General features: G+C 40.7%; 1 protein-coding gene across 13 annotated transcripts in view; it reads right to left on the bottom strand.

Annotated features, from left to right (window-relative positions):
* The window catches only part of LOC144026756 (ubiquitin-protein ligase E3A-like), a 117,535-nt gene that overhangs the window by 93,684 nt on the left and 3,123 nt on the right, over positions 1–20,728 (bottom strand). For 3 of the 13 annotated variants that reach the window (XM_077533735.1, XM_077533738.1, XM_077533737.1), the window contains exons 2-11: positions 19,536–19,582; positions 19,199–19,443; positions 17,513–18,624; positions 16,515–16,659; positions 16,193–16,398; positions 15,358–15,522; positions 15,015–15,170; positions 14,851–14,924; positions 13,494–13,637; positions 11,427–13,278 (exon numbers count right to left, since the gene is read on the bottom strand). In XM_077533735.1, the coding sequence (XP_077389861.1) occupies positions 13,158–13,278; positions 13,494–13,637; positions 14,851–14,924; positions 15,015–15,170; positions 15,358–15,522; positions 16,193–16,398; positions 16,515–16,659; positions 17,513–18,624; positions 19,199–19,443; positions 19,536–19,537 (2,370 nt within the window). In that variant the 5' untranslated portion in view covers positions 19,538–19,582 and the 3' untranslated portion in view covers positions 11,427–13,157. The other 10 variants (XM_077533727.1, XM_077533730.1, XM_077533731.1 and 7 more) reach the window with 8 other exon arrangements.

The following is a 20,728-nucleotide window of genomic DNA, read 5'->3' as shown; positions in this document are numbered from 1 at the left end:
TAATTTAGGCCAAAAATTGAGCTATTGTAAAATTCCCCCAAATTACAACATCTTTACAATATAATTTTCAAACTTTTGACATATTTACCGCCTCATTCCACATTTCTCCGCTGATTCAGAACACAACAGGTGATTATATAATTTCATTTCCAAGTAAATGCTGAAATTTTGCACAGTTACCTCCTTCTTCCACATTTCTCGAGCAATTCCAACCGTTCCAACTTAAAAACTGTTCAGCCCATTCACGGCTATGATATAATTGACCCAAATCCCAACATGTTCCCAAATTACAAAACATTCCCACATTTCACATCATTTCCTTTCCTGGCAGATTCAAACCGTTCCCAACTTCAAGTCTTCTATTCCAGATTTCAACAATTCAATTCATTCCACAGTATGTCAGTTCAGCGGCAGCTCTCCGACATTCACAGGCAATTTCTAAAAAAAAAAAATGTTATCCTCTAGTTTTGTCTGCTGCCTTTATTAACTTAATTCGCCTTTTAGTACGCGCTGCACTGCACACATAAGGTATAAGTCATTCCACCGCAACGCTGCGTTTCCATTAACAACCTCTAATAAACGATATAAAGTGTACTTTTGGACTATATAATGTTTTTCATGGTCCTCCGGGGCCGCGCCAGCCAATGGCAACGTGCGCCCCCGGGCACCGCCCCCGTGGTAGCTCCCTGGCAGAGAGAAAGCGTGAACAAGCGTGAGGATAAAACTGGAGATTTCTGCTCTAATGAAGACATAAAACTACCTCGGCTCACTTGTTTGTGGTCACTCGCTTGAAACCGGAGTTGGATTAATGAATAACATGAGCGGGTTCATAAAAAATAAAAAAAATAAAAAAAAAGCTATGTCAGACAGAATTACGTCAATTCGATGAGTGAGATTCAAAACTGTTGCAATTTGAAAAAGCGGGACCTGCACACAAAGGAGAAGCAAAACTTTTGGTGGGGCAACAAGCACTTTTTGTAGGCTAAATGTCATGGTTTGGGTTGGGTTTTGTTAGTTTTCCCGGGGTGACTTTTGTTATGGATCAGGATTAGTTTGTGTTTTGGTTATTTTCCTCGTGTTTCCTTAAGTCAGTCATGTTGTGCGTTTTTGAGTTGTTGTCCTTGTGTCATCCCCTAGTCTGAGTCTAAGCTTTGTTTTGTCCACATGAGTCGCCTGCCCTTCCTCATGTATCTACCAATCAGCATCCCCTGCCACTTGTGTCTTTCCCAGCTGTGTCTGATCGTTGTCAATTAGTGTGTGTATTTAGTTTCCCGTCTCCCCGCTGTCCTTTGTCGGTTCATTGTTATTTTCCCCCCTGTCATGCTGTCGAGTTTTTGCCTTGCTGTTGTTGTCACGCCTCATTTTGCCCTGACAGGTTTTTGTTAGTTGTTGAAGTTTTTTTGTTGTTAAGTATCTGGACTTTGTTGTTTTGGTTTCAGTTGCCAAATACCTTGTTTGCCCTTTGTTTTGTTTTATTAAACTACACTTTTTTTTTGGAGCACCTCAACCTCCCTCCTGCCTTCCTTCCCTGCACTTGGGTCCACGTTTATCGCGAATCCTGACACTAAGATGCTACACTGTAAAAAAAACAACTTTTTTGTCGCTAAAACCATCATTTAAAATAATGAATAATTATTAATTATTATAAGTGCTTGATGGTTGTTTGTCTCTGTGTGCCCTACGATTGGCTGGCAACCAGTTCAGGGTGTACCCCGCCTGCTGCCCATAGCCAGCTAAGATAGGCTCCAGCACCCCCCGCGACCTTTGTGTTGGGCAGCACGGTGGTTGAGTGGTTAGCACATCTGCCTCCCAGTACTGAGGACGCAAGATCCTGGGTGGAGTTTGCATGTTCTCCCCGTGCCTGCGTGGGTCTTCTCCGGGTACTCCGGTCTCCTCCCACATTCCAAAGACATGCATGAAAGGTTAATTGGGCGCTCCGAATTGTTCCTAGGTGTGCTTGTGAGTGTGGATGGTTGTTCGTCTCTGTGTGCCCTGCGATTGGCTGGCGACCAGTTCAGGGCGTACCCCGCCTACTGCCCATAGCCAGCTGGGATAGCAACCGACCCGCCCCCCCAACGACCCTTGTGAAAAGCAAGCAGTTCAGAAAATGCATGCATGGATGGATGGATGGATGGATAATTATTATAATTATAATTATTATTAATAATTAATTAATAATTTGAAATATTTTTAAATTGAACTGTTGTTTCTTTGTTGTGAAATGCAGGAAAGCCAATTTTCACAAAACTTAAACTATTTGGTTGAATTGCCCAATTTTTATACAGTACTTTTTAAAATTTTTATAGAGTACTTTTTTTTTTAATTATAATTTTATTATCCAATGACAAGTGAAAAAATACACCTTATCTATTTATGTTTTTTATTGATCACCAATTATTCCTAGAGTCGACAAGATCAAACCTGCCCTCTCTAATTAATTAACTTTTTTTTTTTTTTTTTAAACGTATCATTATCCATGGAGGTTGAAAAAAATAACCCGCCTATTTTGACAAAATGAGTGAAACGTAAAGATGTGACCGTTTTCAAATGTCAAATTACAGTCATCAGGAGAAAAAGGAATACTCAAGTATTTGTACTTAAACTTGGCACCACTGACAGCTGCATGACAGCGTCGTCTCAACTGCCGCGCTCGGATTCTTCCTTGATGAAACGCGGCCACGTTGGAGCCAAGAAAAGCAAGTGGCACAGGCCAGATGGAAATCCAAAAGCCAGCCGCGCGCGGAGCCGTCTGAAAAATGCATGAGTCATGTGGCCACTATAGACGTGCGGTCAGTGGGGGCGACGGGGGGGGATAACCAAGTACAAATATTTTTTGACTGTATTTTTGCATTGTTTTAATATTTTGTCTAGAAACATCTGAAGTTACTGTATTCAAGTAGATTTTTTTAGGTACCTATACTTTATGTGACGATTTTGTTGACTCCAGTAATGTTTTTTTTTTTAAACACAAGTATCTGTGCTTCTACTTAGCATGTGAGTAATTTTGCCACCTCTGACGCATGCGCAGTGTCCGAATGTAAAATAGTCTTGATCTGGGTTAAACATGTCTGAGTACTTCGCAGGCCCCTGGCATCTGAAGTTACTGTATTCAAGTAGATTTTTTTAGGTACCTATACTTTATGTGACGATTTTGTTGACTCCAGTAATGTTTTTTTTTTTAAACACAAGTATCTGTGCTTCTACTTAGCATGTGAGTAATTTTGCCACCTCTGACGCATGCGCAGTGTCCGAATGTAAAATAGTCTTGATCTGGGTTAAACATGTCTGAGTACTTCGCAGGCCCCTGGCAGCTTGATCCCCTCATCAGTGAAAAGTGTAGTGCAAAAGCTTGTGTAAGCACTTTTTTTTTTTTTTTTTTTTAGGCATGATGTGAACTAAAAATAAATCTTTTACGACGCACATTCAGGCCAACTGTGCAGCTTTTCCTTGATTAGACTTGAGGCCTCCAGCGCTTTTTTTTTTTTTTTTGCTCCTGCTATTCCAGAGACATTTCGACACATATTCAAAACCGTATCGGTTTTTCTCCCCCTCTTTGTTGATTGGCCGAGAATGAGGAATCTTTTGGTTAACCGCGCTGTACTGGTCAGATAAGACTGAAAACATTTGAGATGACTGGATGACTGCTACGTGTAGGTACTGACAAGTGGCTTTAAGTGTGTCTGCCTGTTTGTTAATTTCCTTAAAAAAAAAAAAAAAAAAACACTAGTCACTAATGGAACACTAATCACCCCTCTATCATGGGGGTTACGTTCCAGACTGCTCCTGCAATAAGTGAAATCCGTGAAATAGAAATATGCTACTGAAATACTCTCCAAAGCATTTATGTCAGTTCATTTTTTTTTAAAGACACTTTAAAAATAATACTAAAACATTTAAACACCTGCAGTGTACCAATCCTTTTCTAATTTACAGTAAACAACCCTAACTAACCATCTCACAATATAGATCAATAATCCTGCCCAAAGATCTACATTATAAAACGAACCTACAGCCAACACTTTCTGTAGGCGTAAAAAGCAGGATGACAACAACCACTAGGCTGTGCTGAAACACTTCTTTTTTCGTTTGCCGTCTTTCAAATTTACATCTTAATTAAATAAATGGGCCGCCATGTAGTGGTTGACAGTGGAATTACACCCATTATAAACGAGAGTTCGAACAAAATACAGGTGTTAACTATAGAAGTATCTTGAACGTGTGGGGGGGTTGGCATTTTCTCACAAGGAAAGTACTAAATGATGGTCAAAACATTTTTTTTCCCAGTCAGTGAGCAGTCGTGCTATATGCTACTGCTAGCCATTGTTTATCTTAGTATAATGGCTTATCCTCTTTTCTTAATCAGTCTGCCTTGATCAGCCGTGGAATTTTTTGTTTCCAGTGGTGCAATCTGAGTGATTTGCCACCCGGAAGCATGTGTGACATCATGCTGAAAAGGACTTTTGGGTACTACATTGCAAAATGGATGAGAATGCTCTCAGCCATATTAAACCCTTTTTCGAAAAGCGTGTCTCATCCGCGTACGTCGTGGATTGTGAGGTGATTCAAGCGCATAGATCGGCGGTGTTTCCTCTCTCGCCATCTGCTCTGACTCAGGGAACGTTCTCCTTCCATTACCCGGCATTCTCTCCTCGTCTGCTCCACCAGACGTGAGCTTTTTTTTTTTACGGGAATGCCGCTGAGGAATCATCACCGGGCCCCGGCCTTTATGAATCAGCGGAACATACTGCAAACATTTGCACTCTTTAACACGCTTCCCAGGCAGTTGCAGCAGCGCTCTCATGTTTGAAGCGTAAATCATCGCTGAGCTCATTCATGACTTCAATGTTAACGCAGCGGTTGGCAATTGGGGCAAACAAGGGCTTCTCTGCTGGCACACACACTATTAGAAGCACTCATTTATATTTACAACCCAAATGCTAAGACAGTAGTGCTTTGAGATACGAGTGACCTGACTTGCGAGTTTGGAAGCAGCTGTTTGACAGACAGTGAAATTGTTTTTGGGGAAAGAGGCTTCAAGCTGTTTTTGTATCTTTGCCACTCCTAATAGAAGTTTACAATCAAACCTAACACAAAACTAAGATAATTACACATTGCGTATTTAAAACAACCACATATATTGAAAAAGTCAGTTTAGCTTTATGCTAAAAAATACAAAACTCCAATGATGGGCTAGTGTTTAAGCAGTGAATATATCAAAATATAGGTGAACAGTACACCTATATAGATAGATAGATTAGATAGCTAGCTAGCTAGCTAGCTACAACAAAACTACTTCAGCACAGTAAGGAAATATTTGTCCTTCCTCATTTCCCACCCCGGTTACCGGACGTAATAAGTGATGGCCTCGGGATAAAACAAACACAACGTAAGAATTCCATTGCTGTGATTTATGTCTACATATGACAGTAAAGCCTTTGAATCCCACCGTCTTCACTTCCATCGGGATGAAAACGACAACCTAAGTTTGTTCCGCGTTTCCTGCCTGTATGGGTCGAAAACTAATGGCTGCGGGGCTGCAGTTTAAATCCACCTTGGTATCCCTTGAAGGGGAAGCTGTAATATGATCAATGTGAAATGAGGCATGACACAAAAGACTGATGAGCACGAGGATTGGCTTTACCGCCATTCATGTTCACCAGAAGACCACTAAACTCTAAGACAGCGGTGGTGAACCATTTGGCCCGTGGGACATTCATCAGATGCGGCGGGGCTGTGCAATTGGTACCTGCCTTAATCATGTCGCTCAGCGAGTGATGTGCCCAAACGCACCTGAACTAGATAAGAGCAAAAAAAATCGCAATCGGCGACTCAGGTCCGCACACCAGATGATTGACCCTTTGACTGATTGTATTGGATTAGGGAAACAACATTTCCACGCAGCACAATCTGTATAGCAGAAGTCCCCAACCACTGGTTCAACCAAATTTTTTGAAGTGGAACACATATGTCCCGGTAGAGAATAAACGGAAACGATTAGTTTCCGATCAGATATTTACGTCAGCATCCCTCATCCTTACGTCACGATTTAAAAGCACGAATAGTGAAAAAAATGGAAACTATTTATCTCTTGTTTCGATTAATCTTTGACATACAGTATATGGAATTGTCCCATTTATTCATCCATTTGCACTTTTCTGTGAAATTGCCCAACACTGGTTTGCCCAACACTGAGCTATAAATATTAGTGGTTACTCAATACAAAAAAAAAAAAAATTGCTCCCCCTACCCCCTGAAAAAGAATATCTGGTTTTGAGTGAAGCGTGCGTTCTCGCATCATTTGATACCTCGCTAAAGTTTTTGTGGAAAAGTTTTTGAGGTAGAGCAGTGATTGGCTCACCTTTCTTTTTTTTTTATCGGATACATTCCGCTCTGTCTGTCTATTGACTCAATTTATGAGAGGATCACTAATGGATCTTTCTGGATTGGATTATTGTTGGCTTTTCCTAGCTTCTGCCAGTTTACGCTTCCTGTTTCCCATACAGTGTTAAACATTTACACATGTAGTCTCTTTCCACATCTTTAAGTTTATCTATCTATCTATCTAGACAGACAGACAGACAGACAATTAAAAAAAATCAGGCTTCATGTTAAGCAGTCTCTCAGTACTTAAGTATTCTTTTCAGTGAATACTTTTTTGCTTGTACCTGTGATTTTTTCATGACTATTTACTTTTATTTGCGTAATATTATTTTGAAGTAACACTACTCTTACTTGAGTACAATTTTTGGCTACTCTACCCAACCCCGGAAATGACACACGGAAGGTTGGCCCTTATACCCCATTTTATTGTACGTGAGTGCTTGCCGTTACCGTTAGCCTATACTGTAGCTAGCTAGTAGGCTACGTACCTCAAGTTTGACTGTAAAGTTTCTTGGTCTTCCACCCACTGTTCTCAATAATCAGCAAAATCCTCAGAATTGACAATAGAGGATATTCTGTACACAGCAAAACAACAATAGCGCAACGGAACTGAATTTACGACATCTAACCCGTCATGTTTTGAAGACGGGAGCAGATGTGTTTTTCAGCACGCCATGGGAGGCTGAAGAACAGAACACATTCCATACATCAAAATATTCAGTCTGGTTTGCCTCTCGGAGCCACACAAACAAACAAACAAACAAACAAACGCGAACGTGTCTTGCTCAGTGTCAATCCGCACGGCATAATCCGCAATTGCGCTCCGGTTGAAAAGCGGCGGGACAATAGGACGATTCATGCCGGGCGCTGGATGCTCAGTGACGGAGCGCCCGGGGCACGCCGGAGCTCGCAATAAACGCGGAGAGACGTCGGGAGGACATATGGTTTGTGTTTGGCAAGAAGAAACAACAATCAAATACGTTGATCCTCCCCTTCTTGCTGCAAGGATGACTGCTAATATAAAAGTCTGTTCTGTCTAATCATGATTTAGGACGGGGTAATTACCTCCGCTCTCTCAGGATGGAGCAGCGTGCTTTCCACAAGGCTATCCTGACTCATTTTAACTGTGAAACATACTCATTTTGACTATTTCAAAAACAAATAGAAAATAAATAGATTTCATCAAAAATACAAAAGGTTTCAGAACTTTTTTTCACAGTGACGAAAATGCGTAAATGACAATAGCGAGAGCCATTGTTAGCCAAGAAGGCCCAACCCGAAGTGAATGGTGACACAAGTAAGCTTTTCATCACCAAGATGTGAGTAATAAAGCAGTCGGAACTATGTGAAATGTTGCTTAATGTTCTTATCAATCACATTAAAAGTGTTGAGATGATTCACTTGTCAGATAAGAATTCCCGAGAAAGATTTTAAGGACTCATCCAGCTCAGGAAATTGGAAAATTTTCTCCAGATCACACTTTTGATAGTTAATCATGCTCTGCCTTACCCCCTGAAATCAATCTTTTGGCCTGTTTTCCTGCCACTTCTCCTTCTCATTTTCCCCCAGAACTCTCTAATGATACTGTGTGTATCAAGGATTTCAAAACTAACATTTAAATTTAGTTTTCACCAAGAGAAGCCACTATAACTGAGGCTTCAAGAACTGAATCCCTTTTTCGTCCAATGAGTTAAGTACTTCGCAAACAATAATAAATAAGCAAACAATAAGCACAATTTTCAAGCATTCAACATGCAGACTGGTTAACAGTTAGCTGGTTAACAGCCAGACGCTAAAACCTGAGCCGACAACAGCTCTCGTTTCATCGACGCCCACGTCACTCACCAGACCAGGTCCTGCCTTTTAAAGCTTCACACATTCAGTCACAGATACTACAACGGAGAGAAATAACACCTACACCTCACATTCACTTTGCTATTGGATTGTGTGTTGGTATTGCGTAATAATACAAAATCTATTTTTGTTTGATAACGGGATTAAATGATGGGATCATTGGTATAATACTCTAAAAATAGTCGATAGATGCATCTTTGGGGTACTCTATTGACTGGGTTGTCCAAACTTTCTTACAATTGTACATTTTTCTATATGATGCAGCCAGGCCGTCAAAAAATGGACGCCTAGCTGGATTGGCACAGCCGTGGTTTAGGAAGTAGGGCAAACCAGGATTTCAACTTTAACTAATGAACCCATGGTTACAAGGTAGTATATACTGTAAGTCAGTGGCGGTTTTTGATATACGCAATATGTGCGGCCCAACAAGGAAATTAAGACTTTGTCAATTATTGGGGTTAGTATGGAGAATTTGCGCCCCCTTATGGAGACATTGTAAGAGGTCATCAAGGATGAAGGTCAAGGAAGTATGACATGGTCATACAATGCAAGATTTGTGTTTTTTTTTTTTTTTTTTGTTGTTTTTTTAAATTGTCTGTGGCTTGTTGCACTCCAGTGTATTTTTCATCAGTGTATGTGTGTCTGAGGGTTTCGCACTAAGGGGCCGTTTACACAAGGTTGTTTTGAAATAAAAATAAATACAAGCACTATTTTGGAGCACTGGTTTGATTCATGTTAGCTTCACTGTGTATTGTGTGCGCTAAGGACACTTCATTTGGTACATCACCAAATCTGCCTCAACAGCGAAAACAATGCTTCATTTTAAGAAGTTATGTTCATTATTATGGTTATAAATGTGTACTGCAGCCTGCCATTATTTTTTTGCATTTACAATAAATCAAAAGCATTAAAAGCAGAACAACATGGTCTTAGAATAAAAACTAAATCTCTCTTCTTTTTTTGTCTTTTTTTTTGTCTCAAAAATCAGATTTCGAATTTGAATAAATTATTTTCCGATTGTAGAAAATCTTTTTTTCACCTTGGGGAGCAGATTCAATGTATGTTGGTGCAAACGGAGTAAAAATATCTAATATTTGACAGTATTATTTCTAGGGTAAATTGACAGTAAATTACCAGCTACTGAGATGCATTGTTTTCATAGTAAAAGTATCGCACAGCAGCTCAGTAATTTCATGGCATGACACAATTTACTGTGAAATGTTTACAATAAGATTACAGTGAAAGTTGTGCAACTACATAGCCAGTAATATATTGTAGGCCTATTTACAGCCAAAAAAATATTAACAGTGAGAAGTTGATCTGTTTTTTTGTTTTTTTTTTGTTTTTTAATATTCTGACCCTTTTTCTTCTTTTTTTGTAAATAAATGCTCTAAATGATAGTATTTTGTGAGAAGTTTAGTAGAAGTAGTAGTTTCTCCACAATGGCAACACAAACTTTACTTTTGTAAACATATGTCATATCACAGCCTTATTTTTAGTGGAAGTGGATTTTGAGCTTCAGAAGAAACTATTTTTATTTTTATTTTTTTGAATTGATCAGATTCATCAATAAAATGAGAGAAAAAAAATTCTCTTAAGCAATCATTTGCACAACAGTGATTGCATCCATTCCACTTGACTGGAACTTATCCCTTTGAGCAAGAAGCGGGGTACACCTTGTATTGATCGCCAGACAATCACAGTGTACATATAGATAAACAAATTGACATTCATGTGTATGGGAGGTTTTACAGTATTAATTAGCCTAACATGTTTTGCAGGTGTGGGTGGAAACTGGAGTACATTTTAGTTTGTACTTTTCTTTTTCTTCTTCATCAAAGCAGTTAGGGTATTTCTACCAGGGTTTTTTTTCAAGTAGTACTTATATTTAAATATGTCGGTGCTCTTTCCCGTTTCGGTTTCCTACCTTGCATGGGTGGAAACGTGAAGCAGGAGCGCGGAGCTTTGGCGGCCACATGCGCTTTTCCGCCCGGCGTGGCGGCGGAGTCTCCCGGCCGCTTGGCGCTGGAGTCCTCCTGGTGGTGGATGTGATGGTGATGGTGGTAAACGTGACCTCCTCCGAAGCCGGTGGCTCCGGCACGCCGCGCCCACGTGTCCGCTCGGCCGACGCCGTGCACGGCCGCGAAGTCTCCGAACATCGGCTGACACTGGCTCACCATCCCGGACTGCGCTGGTGCGGAGTTCTGCATCGGAAACGCTTCCAAATGGGCGCTACCTGAAGAGGTGCAAAAGCGGTTACTTTGGGGGTAGTTTTTTGGGGGAGGTGGGATTCATTGATCGGCACCTCATTGTCAGCGTTTAAAGAGGTGGGGGGACTTTTACGCGTGTGCGTAAATGGCAAGGATGTGTGAATGTGATCGATAGCATCCTCTGGGCTGCGCGCGGATCAGCATCACTTCTCTCTCTTTCGCTCTCTCGCTCCTTTCTCTCTCTTCGCGTGTATGTTTCCCTCTATATTTTTTTTTTCCTTCGCTTTTTCTTATCGACACCAGATATGTGGACCAGGATGCAGCTTGGGCGCACCAATGACGACGGAGGCTGAGATTTGTGGTTGCTTTTAAAACATAATAAACAACCTATACTGTACATTTTATGGGGGGGTTGGATGCTAAATTAATGAGAAACTATTGTGCTTCAATTGCTCGGTGTGCCGTTTATGGTTAATAAACATATTTTTAAAAGTTTAATTCGGATGATTATTATCTTAGTACGAATTCTAATAAGAAGGTTTACCCATAATAACGTGTCTCAATCTGTGTCTAAATTTGTCTTTTTGGTAAATACCGTCATGTATTTAAAACTATTATGAACAGCTTTTGTGATAACAGACATTTTAGAAGCTTTTTACTTTCTTTACAGGACTCTAAATCAGTCAATGAATATTAAGATGACTGGAAAATTGCATAATGGCACACTTTGGATTTCGCCTTCATGCGTTGTAATGCAGCGCCATCTAGCGGCTGCGTCACCAAACACACACAGACCACAGACTGGAGTTGATGCTGCATTTCGGTGCTGTGGGTAATCTGAAAGAATAACAAAAAGAAAACAAAAGAAGGCTACAGATTGTTTACACACCAAGGCCCCCGGATGGAGTCGGATTAAAATGTTGGACACGTTTCTTCTCCCAATTCTTCACTGTCAGCCAGATTGAGAACAGGCCCAAAGAATACTTTTAAAAGTATTTTAATAAGTTTGTTGTGGATTTTTTTTCTTCAATAAATCTTGTGAACTCGGGAGTTTACACGTGCAATCTGTTCCTGATAAAGTAAGGTAAATTGAGGGGAAAAGTGATACTTTTATTGTGTTTGCAATATCTTAACATTTCTTTCTAAGTGCAAATTCACTGTCACACATTAGTTACCTGAGAAATTTGACCAAATATTTTTTTTGTGTGTGCGTGTGTGTGTGGCTTTTTCTTCTTTTTGTCTGCATGTGCACCCTTAACATTTCATCACAAACATATAAGCAGAAGAATATGAAAGGTTACCAAGTGCTCTCACTCACACACTTGGTTTAGCAGTAACATGTCACACTTCAATTCAAAAATAAATACACTATACATATTAAAATTGACCTTCCAGTAAGTGGCATGGTTGCATTGCATAATTTTTCACAGAATACAAGATTTAACTTAGAGCATGCATGCAAAAAAAATGTGCCTGTAGATTTCTGCAGGTTTCAAAACTATGCGGACAACCGCATAGCTTTATCCAGGTCCTTCATTTAGCTAGAATACATTTAGATATTTTTTAAATCCCTTTCAAAATCGCTGGATAAGAATATATTGAATTGTCACAGGAACAAAGAAATTGAAAAGAATATAACATTTGACTACTCCGGTCTCCTCCCACATTCCAAAGACATGCTTGGCAGGTTAATTGGGCGCTCCGAATTGTCCCTAGGTGTGCGTGTGTGTGGATGGTTGTTCGTCTCTGTGTGCCCTGCGATTGGCTGGCAACCAGTCCAGGGTGTCCCCTGCCTACTGCCCAGAGCCAGCTGAGATAGGCGCCAGCAGCCCACGCGACCCTTGTGAGGAATAAGCGGTCAAGAAAATGGATGGATGGATGGATAACATTTGACTTTGGTAGCCTAGCTTTAGCATTTTGGATGGCCACATAGCCTTGTCCCAAGCTTGTATTTATATATTTGGAATTTGGAAATAGGACCTGACTCACTCTGTGGATAAGTCTGGTGACTTTGGTAGGAAAATTTGGGGATATGGGACCAAAAAAAAAACTCGGAAATTTAAATCAAAATTAATTTTCAAACTCTGGGTAACGTGATTTTTGTAGCATAATTTTAGACAGCCACATAGGATGGTTCCAAGCTGGAATTTATCTTGTCAATTTGAGATTTTGAATACAAAAAAAAAAAAAACTCTTTGGATACCATGACTTGTTAGCATAGCTTAGCATTTTGGACAGTGGCAAGACTTTATATAGAATCCATATTTATATGGATTAATTTGTGGATATAGATGCAAAATAAAACTATCTGGAAAACACGCAACATCACTAGCATAAATTAGCATTTTGGCCCAAAATAAAAATCTTTATCTTGGCTGCATAGTTTTTGGTCATTTAAGACCTACGAAACCTATCTAACTCGTATAATTGAATTCACATGACCGTTTGTCTATGCTGCGCAGTAATTGGCCAGTTTGAAGTTTTAGGGGGTGTGGCTTAGCAAAGGATCATTTCCTGTTACATTTTTAAGTGCACTTCACAGCTTTTCACACACACTAAAAAGACCACACTTTGAAAACATCAAGTTCCACTGTTGTGATGCTCGATGAGTTATTTGTGGAGGCACAGTGTTTGCAGCAGGTTACCCCTCACTGCGTATAAGGCATACTTGGTTTGGTAACCCCCCAAAATAAAACCTCGACGGCAGGAGCGTCACAGCATTCCGAAGCCTTTGGCGTAAGTGATGGCCTTGAGGAGCCGCTCTCGCAGTTTCTCCTTGGAGGAATATTCCGGAAGGAGCAGCGCGTTGAAACAGGTGTGCGACGTCGGCAGCCTGCGAGACAACACAGACTCGTGGGAAGGTCGTGCGATGTGGTATGCGTTGGATCGGGAAATGCTTCTGTCCAAAAATGATGTGGGATGTGATATGTTTCTCTCCATAGATAGATGTTGGACATAAGATGTTGATATGCTTTGGACCATGTTCCTTTACCTGTAAGTGACTTGACTAATAGAATGGGAGGCTGGTTTGGCGCTGTCGGTTCGTACCTGTCGGTGTCCGAGCCGTTTTTGGCAATGATCATTTTGAGCTTGCCGAGCCCGCCGACCGGCGCTCGGTCCGTGCCGGTGGTGAATTGAAGAAACAGCCTCTTCTGCTCCTCTCCGAACGAGTGCAGCGTTTCCCAAAAATCCCTATTAAAAATAAATAAATAAATAAATCAACATCTTCACAAGTGTATTGCTACAAAGTCTGCTTGCTAACACATAGTTGGAACCGTCACAGACATGCTAACTGCTAACAAATAGCACTGATGTCGCAGTGATATAACTTTTTAAGCAACCAAATTTTGAATAATGTCAATGGAGCAACACATAGACCGATAATATAACAATACTCACATGTAGGTATTCTTAATTCTCAGTGAAAACTACCATAAATAATTCCAATAATACGCACCCGCACGCTTTATTAAATCTTACTGAGGAGGAGCAGGGTTATTATATATTTTGGAATTTTTCATTTTAGTTAGTTTTGTTTTGAGTTTTTTTTTTGTTTAAATTTAGTTAGTTTAAATTGGTTTTCTGGGTGGTTCTGTTAATTTTTTTTTAATTAGTTTTAATTATTTAATAAATGTTTACCGGTAGTTTTAGTTTTAGTTAGTTTCAGTTTTGTTTTGTTTTTAAGTTTATTACTTGTGCGCAATATTTAAAAAAAAAAAAAAAAAAACACCATGAAAGCGACGTCCTCTGAAGGTGCTTTTCTATTGGCTGCTGCTAGATGATGTCACTTCTGAGTGACACACTTTCAAACGTCCTAATTCCGGTTAATATCAAAATAAATCCACTTAAAATCACATTTAAAATCATCCCCAGAGGCTCATGCATTAAATTAATTACCAAAGACGAGAACAAACATTTTTGCTATAATTATAGTTAGTTTTAGTTTCAGTTAGTTTTTGTTTTTAAAAAGGACTTTCGTTTTTATTTTATTTTGTTAACAAAATTGTTTTTTGAATTTTAGTTTTAGTTTTTTTTCGTTAGTTTTAGTTAACTAAAATAACCTTGCTGAGGAGTCTCTATTTATAGCTGTATTATATTGCCCCCTGGTGGTCAAAGGTGCAGATCACACCAATCACAGTGAAGTGAATTAATTAGACAGATTATTATTTACATTCTATTAAATTACATGATTACTACTATGTTTGTGTAAAGTGCTCTTCTACTCTTTATAAACATGATTAAAAAAAAAAACATTGGGTTTTTATGTCAGCTGAAATGGATTCATAGCACTTATATTCATTTCAGTGGGGAAATGTGACTTGAGGTGCGACTGTTTTGGAACAAATGAAGCTCCTATCTCAAAGCAACACTGTATTTCCTTGGAGAAATGTGCAGTCAAACTTACTTGATAATTTGCGTGTCTTTGCAATAGCCGCCGTCATACTCGACCGACTTCTCCAGGGCCTCAAAGTCAAGTTTCTGTTTGACCACGAGAATAGCGGTTTGGAAAAAAAGGAAAACAACAACAAGAAGAAAACTAAATTGCATTATAAAAGCATGCTTCCTCACCCTGCTTCCACAGATAAGCAGCTCCACTTCCTCGGGCCTGAACAAGTATTTCAATGGGGACTCACTGGTGACCATGAGAAAACCTTTCTTGAACGCACGGAACTGCCTCTCCACGCTCGTGTTTAGGATGTAGTCGGCGTACAGGTCCACAAACTCCTGCAAAAAAAACAAAACGTTACAGCAAAATCTTATGTCAGCATGAAGCTAGTGGACTTTAGATGGACAAACATGATATAGTTTGGCTAAGTTGGGGTATTTTCACATCCAGAATTTTCACGTACAGGTCTGAACCGCATCCCCCCCGTCGGCCATGAACGGGGATTCCCTCTATTTTTCCTGTTACCTGTCTGTTCTCCTTGGAAACAGGAACGTCTTCCGCTTTCTCCTTCAGGTCGTACAGCACGGGGCTTCCGAAAAGGTCTGTGTGGGAGATCTGGAAGGTGAGCGCCATGTCCGCCTCCACATCGCCGCTGTAGTCCAGCAGCTCCTTCAGACTCTGGTAAAGTACCTGAAACAAAAAAAAGATGACTAACATGTAAATAGCCCCTCAAGGACTCTAAATTGTCTTTGATGTTCATGAATGGGAGACCCCGCATTTACTCCACTGTCTACCAAAACACTTGTGGTGCGTTTTATTGAAGACTTTTAACTCATTCACTCGCAGCCATTTTCACAGAAGCAGTCCCGTTCGCTCCCGGCTGTTTTACTGGATTTTGACTGATTTTGCAAGGCCCACAGAATATTGTGTTCTATAGTTATAAAAGCATGGAACCTATCAAAAGAAAGATTAAAGTCTCTTCTTTCATCAGGAAAAAAAAAGTATGTTTCTATCTGTTTCCGTTTTGCAGCATTAGAAGAGAGCTAAGTTTCATCAGTTTTCACAAATATATTTAAAATTGTAAGTAATTTAGCTTTTTCTCTAGATGGCCCTGGTTGATCTCCTTTGCTCTGCTGCCACCTGCTGGCCGTTTGTGTAATAACTACCATTTCTGCAACCGTTCTTTGCAGTTGAGAGGCTGCATCAAAACCTTCTGTATGCTCTAGCATAAAAAAACAACAAAAAAACGTATAAATACGTCTTTGGGACACGTAGAACATAAAAACGTATTTACACGTTATTGAGAGCAAATGAGTTAATAAAGTGGGTGCACATGGAAGCAAAGAATAGGCAAATGTACTGGATGTGAGTCGGGGAGGTCGCAGAAGGTGCCCCTCTTGCCCATGAGCTTCCTGTAGACCACCATGGGGAAGTGCACATCCAGGATGCAGTTGTTGTAGATGGCCAGGCCGAGCACGATGCCCACCAGAGTGTACTGAGCTTCGATTTCCAGGGAGGACGAGTTGAACCAGAAGAGCTTGGTGTCGTCGTCGTAGGTGAACATCCCTGCACGGACAGTAGCAAAACACAGATCGATTCAAACACAGCAGCCGATAGATGAGAGCAATTAGTCACGGTTGTTTTCAGAAATCTACATTCTCTTTATTGAAGACTCATCTCACCGATGTCGGGGTTGAAAATTTCCTCCAGGACCAACTGGAAGAACTCCTTGGAAACGCCACCCTCGTCCACGCCTTGCTCGCCCTCAAACTCGACAAAGAGTTGCTTCTTCAGGTCGGACGGGTTCTCCATGGAGATCATCTCCAGCTGCATCGTAGGCGCAAATGGTGAATGGTTAATGGGCTTTCACTTGGGAGAGTAATCCCCACTATTCGTGGGGATGAATAAAGTACAACACAGACTCGGATACCAAAACTGTTCTTCTTTGAACTAGAGCTGTCAAAATTAATTGATTAATCGACAAGTAATCGATCATCAAATGAATCCACAACTATTTTAATAATCAAGTAATCGTTTGGAGCCATTTATTAATTTAAGTTCAAATTGTCCAAATCCTCTGATTTCAGCATATTAATCGTAATTGTTCACAGATTTCTGTAGTCCTTCATGAAAAAAGATTGATTATCTTTTGTGTTTAATCAAAATTATCAATTTTCAAAGAAAAAGTATATTTCTATCTGTTTCCGTTTTGCAGCAATAAGCAAATTAAATATAGCTAAGTTTCATCAAAATTCACAAACCTGCTGAAAACACTTGCAAAAAGAGCTTGTTGCAACACGGCCCTGGCTGATCTCTTATACTCTGCTGCCACCCGGTGGCCATTTTTTGTAATAGCTAACATTGCTTTAAGCGACCTCTTCAGATCAGAAGCTGCATTGAAGCTTCTGTATGGTTTACCCAAAAAAAAAAAAAAAGTGAGTGAAGGACAAAGTATTAAAAAACCGTATTTATACGTTTTTGAGTCTGAATGAGTTCACGCAAAATTAAAATGAATCCAATTAGTCGATTAATGGATTGAATAACGGATAGATTAATCGATTCTAAAAATATTCAATAGTGACAGCACTACTTTCAACATTTTCTCCTCATTTCAATGCATAACACTGATCTGAGATGTACTGCAATGTATCTGTACGGGTAAACAATCGCAGCGCCTCACTCGGACGAGCGCATCGTCGATGACGTGGTCTCGCCGCACTTTGAGCTTGAGGTAAGGGCTGGGCTGCTGCCCCTGGGCCGTGCTGTAGAGGGCGGTGAGTCGACGCTCGCTGTACATCCTGATCCGGTTGTCGTAGTACAGCCCCTGGTTCTTGGTGACCACGTTGAGGACGAAGGGGCACGTCTGGAAGGAGAATTTCGTTTCCGCGTCCACCTTGAAAAAGGTGAAGTCCTTGTCCATCTCCACCACGTCGTTCAGAGACTCGTTGACAAAGTCCTCGAAAGGGATGAGCGGCTTCCGGCTGTCGATGGGACGGACCCCGAGTTCTTTCTCCAGTAGGTCCACCTGAGGGGCCTTCTTGTAAAGCCGCTCCTCGCCCAGGAGCTCGTGCAGGCTGAGCTGGTCCGAGTCGGCCTCGTCGTCGTCCTCGTCGTCGTTGTGCTCCGTGTCCACATCGCCGCCCACCATGCTGGCGTAGAAGACCACCTTCAGACATTTGCAAGCTGCCACCACCGTGTCGTCTTCGTTGACCAGGTGCTCGCCGCCGTACTCCTGGCTGACCACGGTGTAGGTGATGAGCTGCTGGAAGGTCTCCATCAGGCGGCGGATGTGCGGGAGCTCGTACCCGGACCACAGCTTGCACAGGCGGGCGAGGGCGGCCACCGGCAGCTTGCTCATGGCCTTGCACAGCTGCGGCAGCGCCATCTCCAGGTACTCGGGACTGTGTAGGTTGCGATTCTCCATCAGGATGACGAAGATGTTCAGGTAGTCGGGATCGGTCTGGTACGCCTCCAGGTACTCTAGGTCCAGCTCCAGGTTGGGGGTGAGGTAGACGAGCGCGTTGAGCAGAGCTGACTCGGCCTGCTCGATTTTCTCAAGTCGCTCGTAGACGCGCCGCACCGAGTCAACGTCCACGGCGACTTCGGGGGAGGCGCCCGGCTGATCCGAAGCACCGTCTCTCGGCTCGGGCTCGTTTTTACGGAAGCTTTTTATCAGGGAATTGGCATTGGAGAACACCCGGCCGACAACGCGGATGAGGGCCGAGTAGTCGCCGTCCTCTTCGCACACGCTCAGAATCGTGCAAATTGTGTTCTCTGTGAGGTAATGGACATCTAGAGCAAAACAATGAAGAGAATACTAAATAATCAGGGTTTTTCATGGCTCAAATGAGGGATAGGGCTCTGCAATGTGGACAAAAAAATAAAATCTCGATTTTTATTTTTCCCCACCAGTCATTCAGGACAATTCCAATTTTAATCCAATAAACCCAACATACGTTTAGTTAAAGGTTTCATTTATTCAAAAATAAATCCTCAGCAAAATGTTCAGACAACAATCATGTAAACTGATTCTAAATCAGTTTTAACATAAATTAACATTAACATTATTTTTGTCTGAACATTTTGCACATGAATTATTTTTGAGTAAATTAATCCTTTAAAGAAATGTTTATTGGGTGTATTAGATTAAAATCATAATAGTGCTGATTGGAAAAAAAAAAACTGAGATTTTATCGCCCAGCCCTACGATGTTACAAGAAAATTTAAAAAATGAAATAAAACAAAATGTGTTTTGTTTTTGTTTTTTTTTGTTTTTTTACCACCGGATTTACAACCCCAAATCAACTTTTGCTCACAAAAACAAATATTTAAATATTTTGAAAACTCAAAATCAGCTCCACAGTACCTGAGAAGTCCTCTTTAACATCCACCACAGCCTGAATGTCAGATTCTGTCGGTGACGTTTTGGAATCGCAGAGCTTGGCGTTCTTCTGCCACAGCTCCAGCGCTCGGACCGCCGCCTCGTTTTTGTCCAGCGGTCGGAAGCGGCGACAGGAAGCGCAGAACTCGTTGTCACAGTCGTCATTCCCACAGCCGTCGGTTAACTGCCGAAAGTATCGCTCGATGAGATTCTTCGCTGCTGATCTGTTCCTGAAGCCAAAGATATTTGGTAGCATATTTAGTTTGATTGGCATAAGTCTGCTAAAGAAGTGACACCTAGATTATGATGTGAAGTGACTTACATTCGGCTGGATTGCGAAACCTTCTACAGGTCCAGAGGACAATACCCCTGGAAAAAACAATTATATTACTATTATATACAGCACACAAAAAAATATTTACTGTACTTAATCACATTTGAGGGAAATTGGTTGAAACTTCAAAATGTTTACATTATTTGTTATTTTTTGGATAAGAGAGTAACATATTGCGATTTTATTTAAAAAAAAAAAAAAAACACACACAAATAAACTGAAAGGGCAATAGAATCTAACAAAACCTAAAACCTTGTTTTTAAAAGTTTCTAATAAATGTTTATTAGTTACACACACGTCAACAACATGCTGTGCCCCCAAGCCGTGACGTCATGCTGGCAACTTGATATTTTTTCAGTCGACTTTCTGAACACGACGAAAAATGTCAAACGTAACCACGCGGTCACAGTAGTTCGGCAAACATTTAATGACCAACGCAGTCACAAAACAGCAATTGTTAAACGTGAGCAGCAGGCGAGAAGTGCGCTTTGTGTGTCCGTGACGCTGCAAAAACATACTTTTTTAGCGGCATGCCGTCCACTCACTGCTTATTTTCTTCGCTACGGTTTTGTTTTTTTTTTTAAATAAAACAAAACTATTTCTCCTAAGTAAAGTCAAATTTAGCTCGTGGTAAAACGTGACAACAACTTCAAGGTGAGCTACTTTTTGTTAAATCACAACAAACATCTCTACCATCTTGTCAGTGCAAGCGTGACACGAACCCAGCATGCAACGCGCAGACCCTCACTCCCCCCTCCCGCACCCACGAACCAGGAGGTGTTTCGTCATGTATTTGTGTTGCTTATTTAATGGAGATTATTATTTAATCCCCGAATTGATATATTTACTGTAATTCATTTTTTGTATGTGATATTTTTGTAATTTATTTACAATTATTTAATTACTCCGACAAAACTGTACCATTATGCAATTTTTGGTTTTATTTACGATCATGATTATTCTTATCATTATTATATTATTTATGCTGCCAATATGTTAGTTTTATGTTGACACTGGCTATAAAAACCAAAACTAAAAAATATATTTTCTAGCGTGCCCACTTCTGCAGTTTCCTATACGGACACTTGGGGTCGCTGTATACTAACATTGTTATTATCATTAAGTGCTTAAGAAATGATGGGCCACACCGCATCTATCAATAATACACATTCCAAATCTAA

The sequence above is a fragment of the Festucalex cinctus genome, chromosome 10 (assembly GCF_051991245.1).
Source record: "Festucalex cinctus isolate MCC-2025b chromosome 10, RoL_Fcin_1.0, whole genome shotgun sequence".
Taxonomy (NCBI): Eukaryota; Metazoa; Chordata; class Actinopteri; order Syngnathiformes; family Syngnathidae; genus Festucalex; species Festucalex cinctus.
The sequence above is the reverse complement of the archived record's forward strand: the minus strand, read 5'-3'. Positions and strand labels throughout refer to the sequence as shown.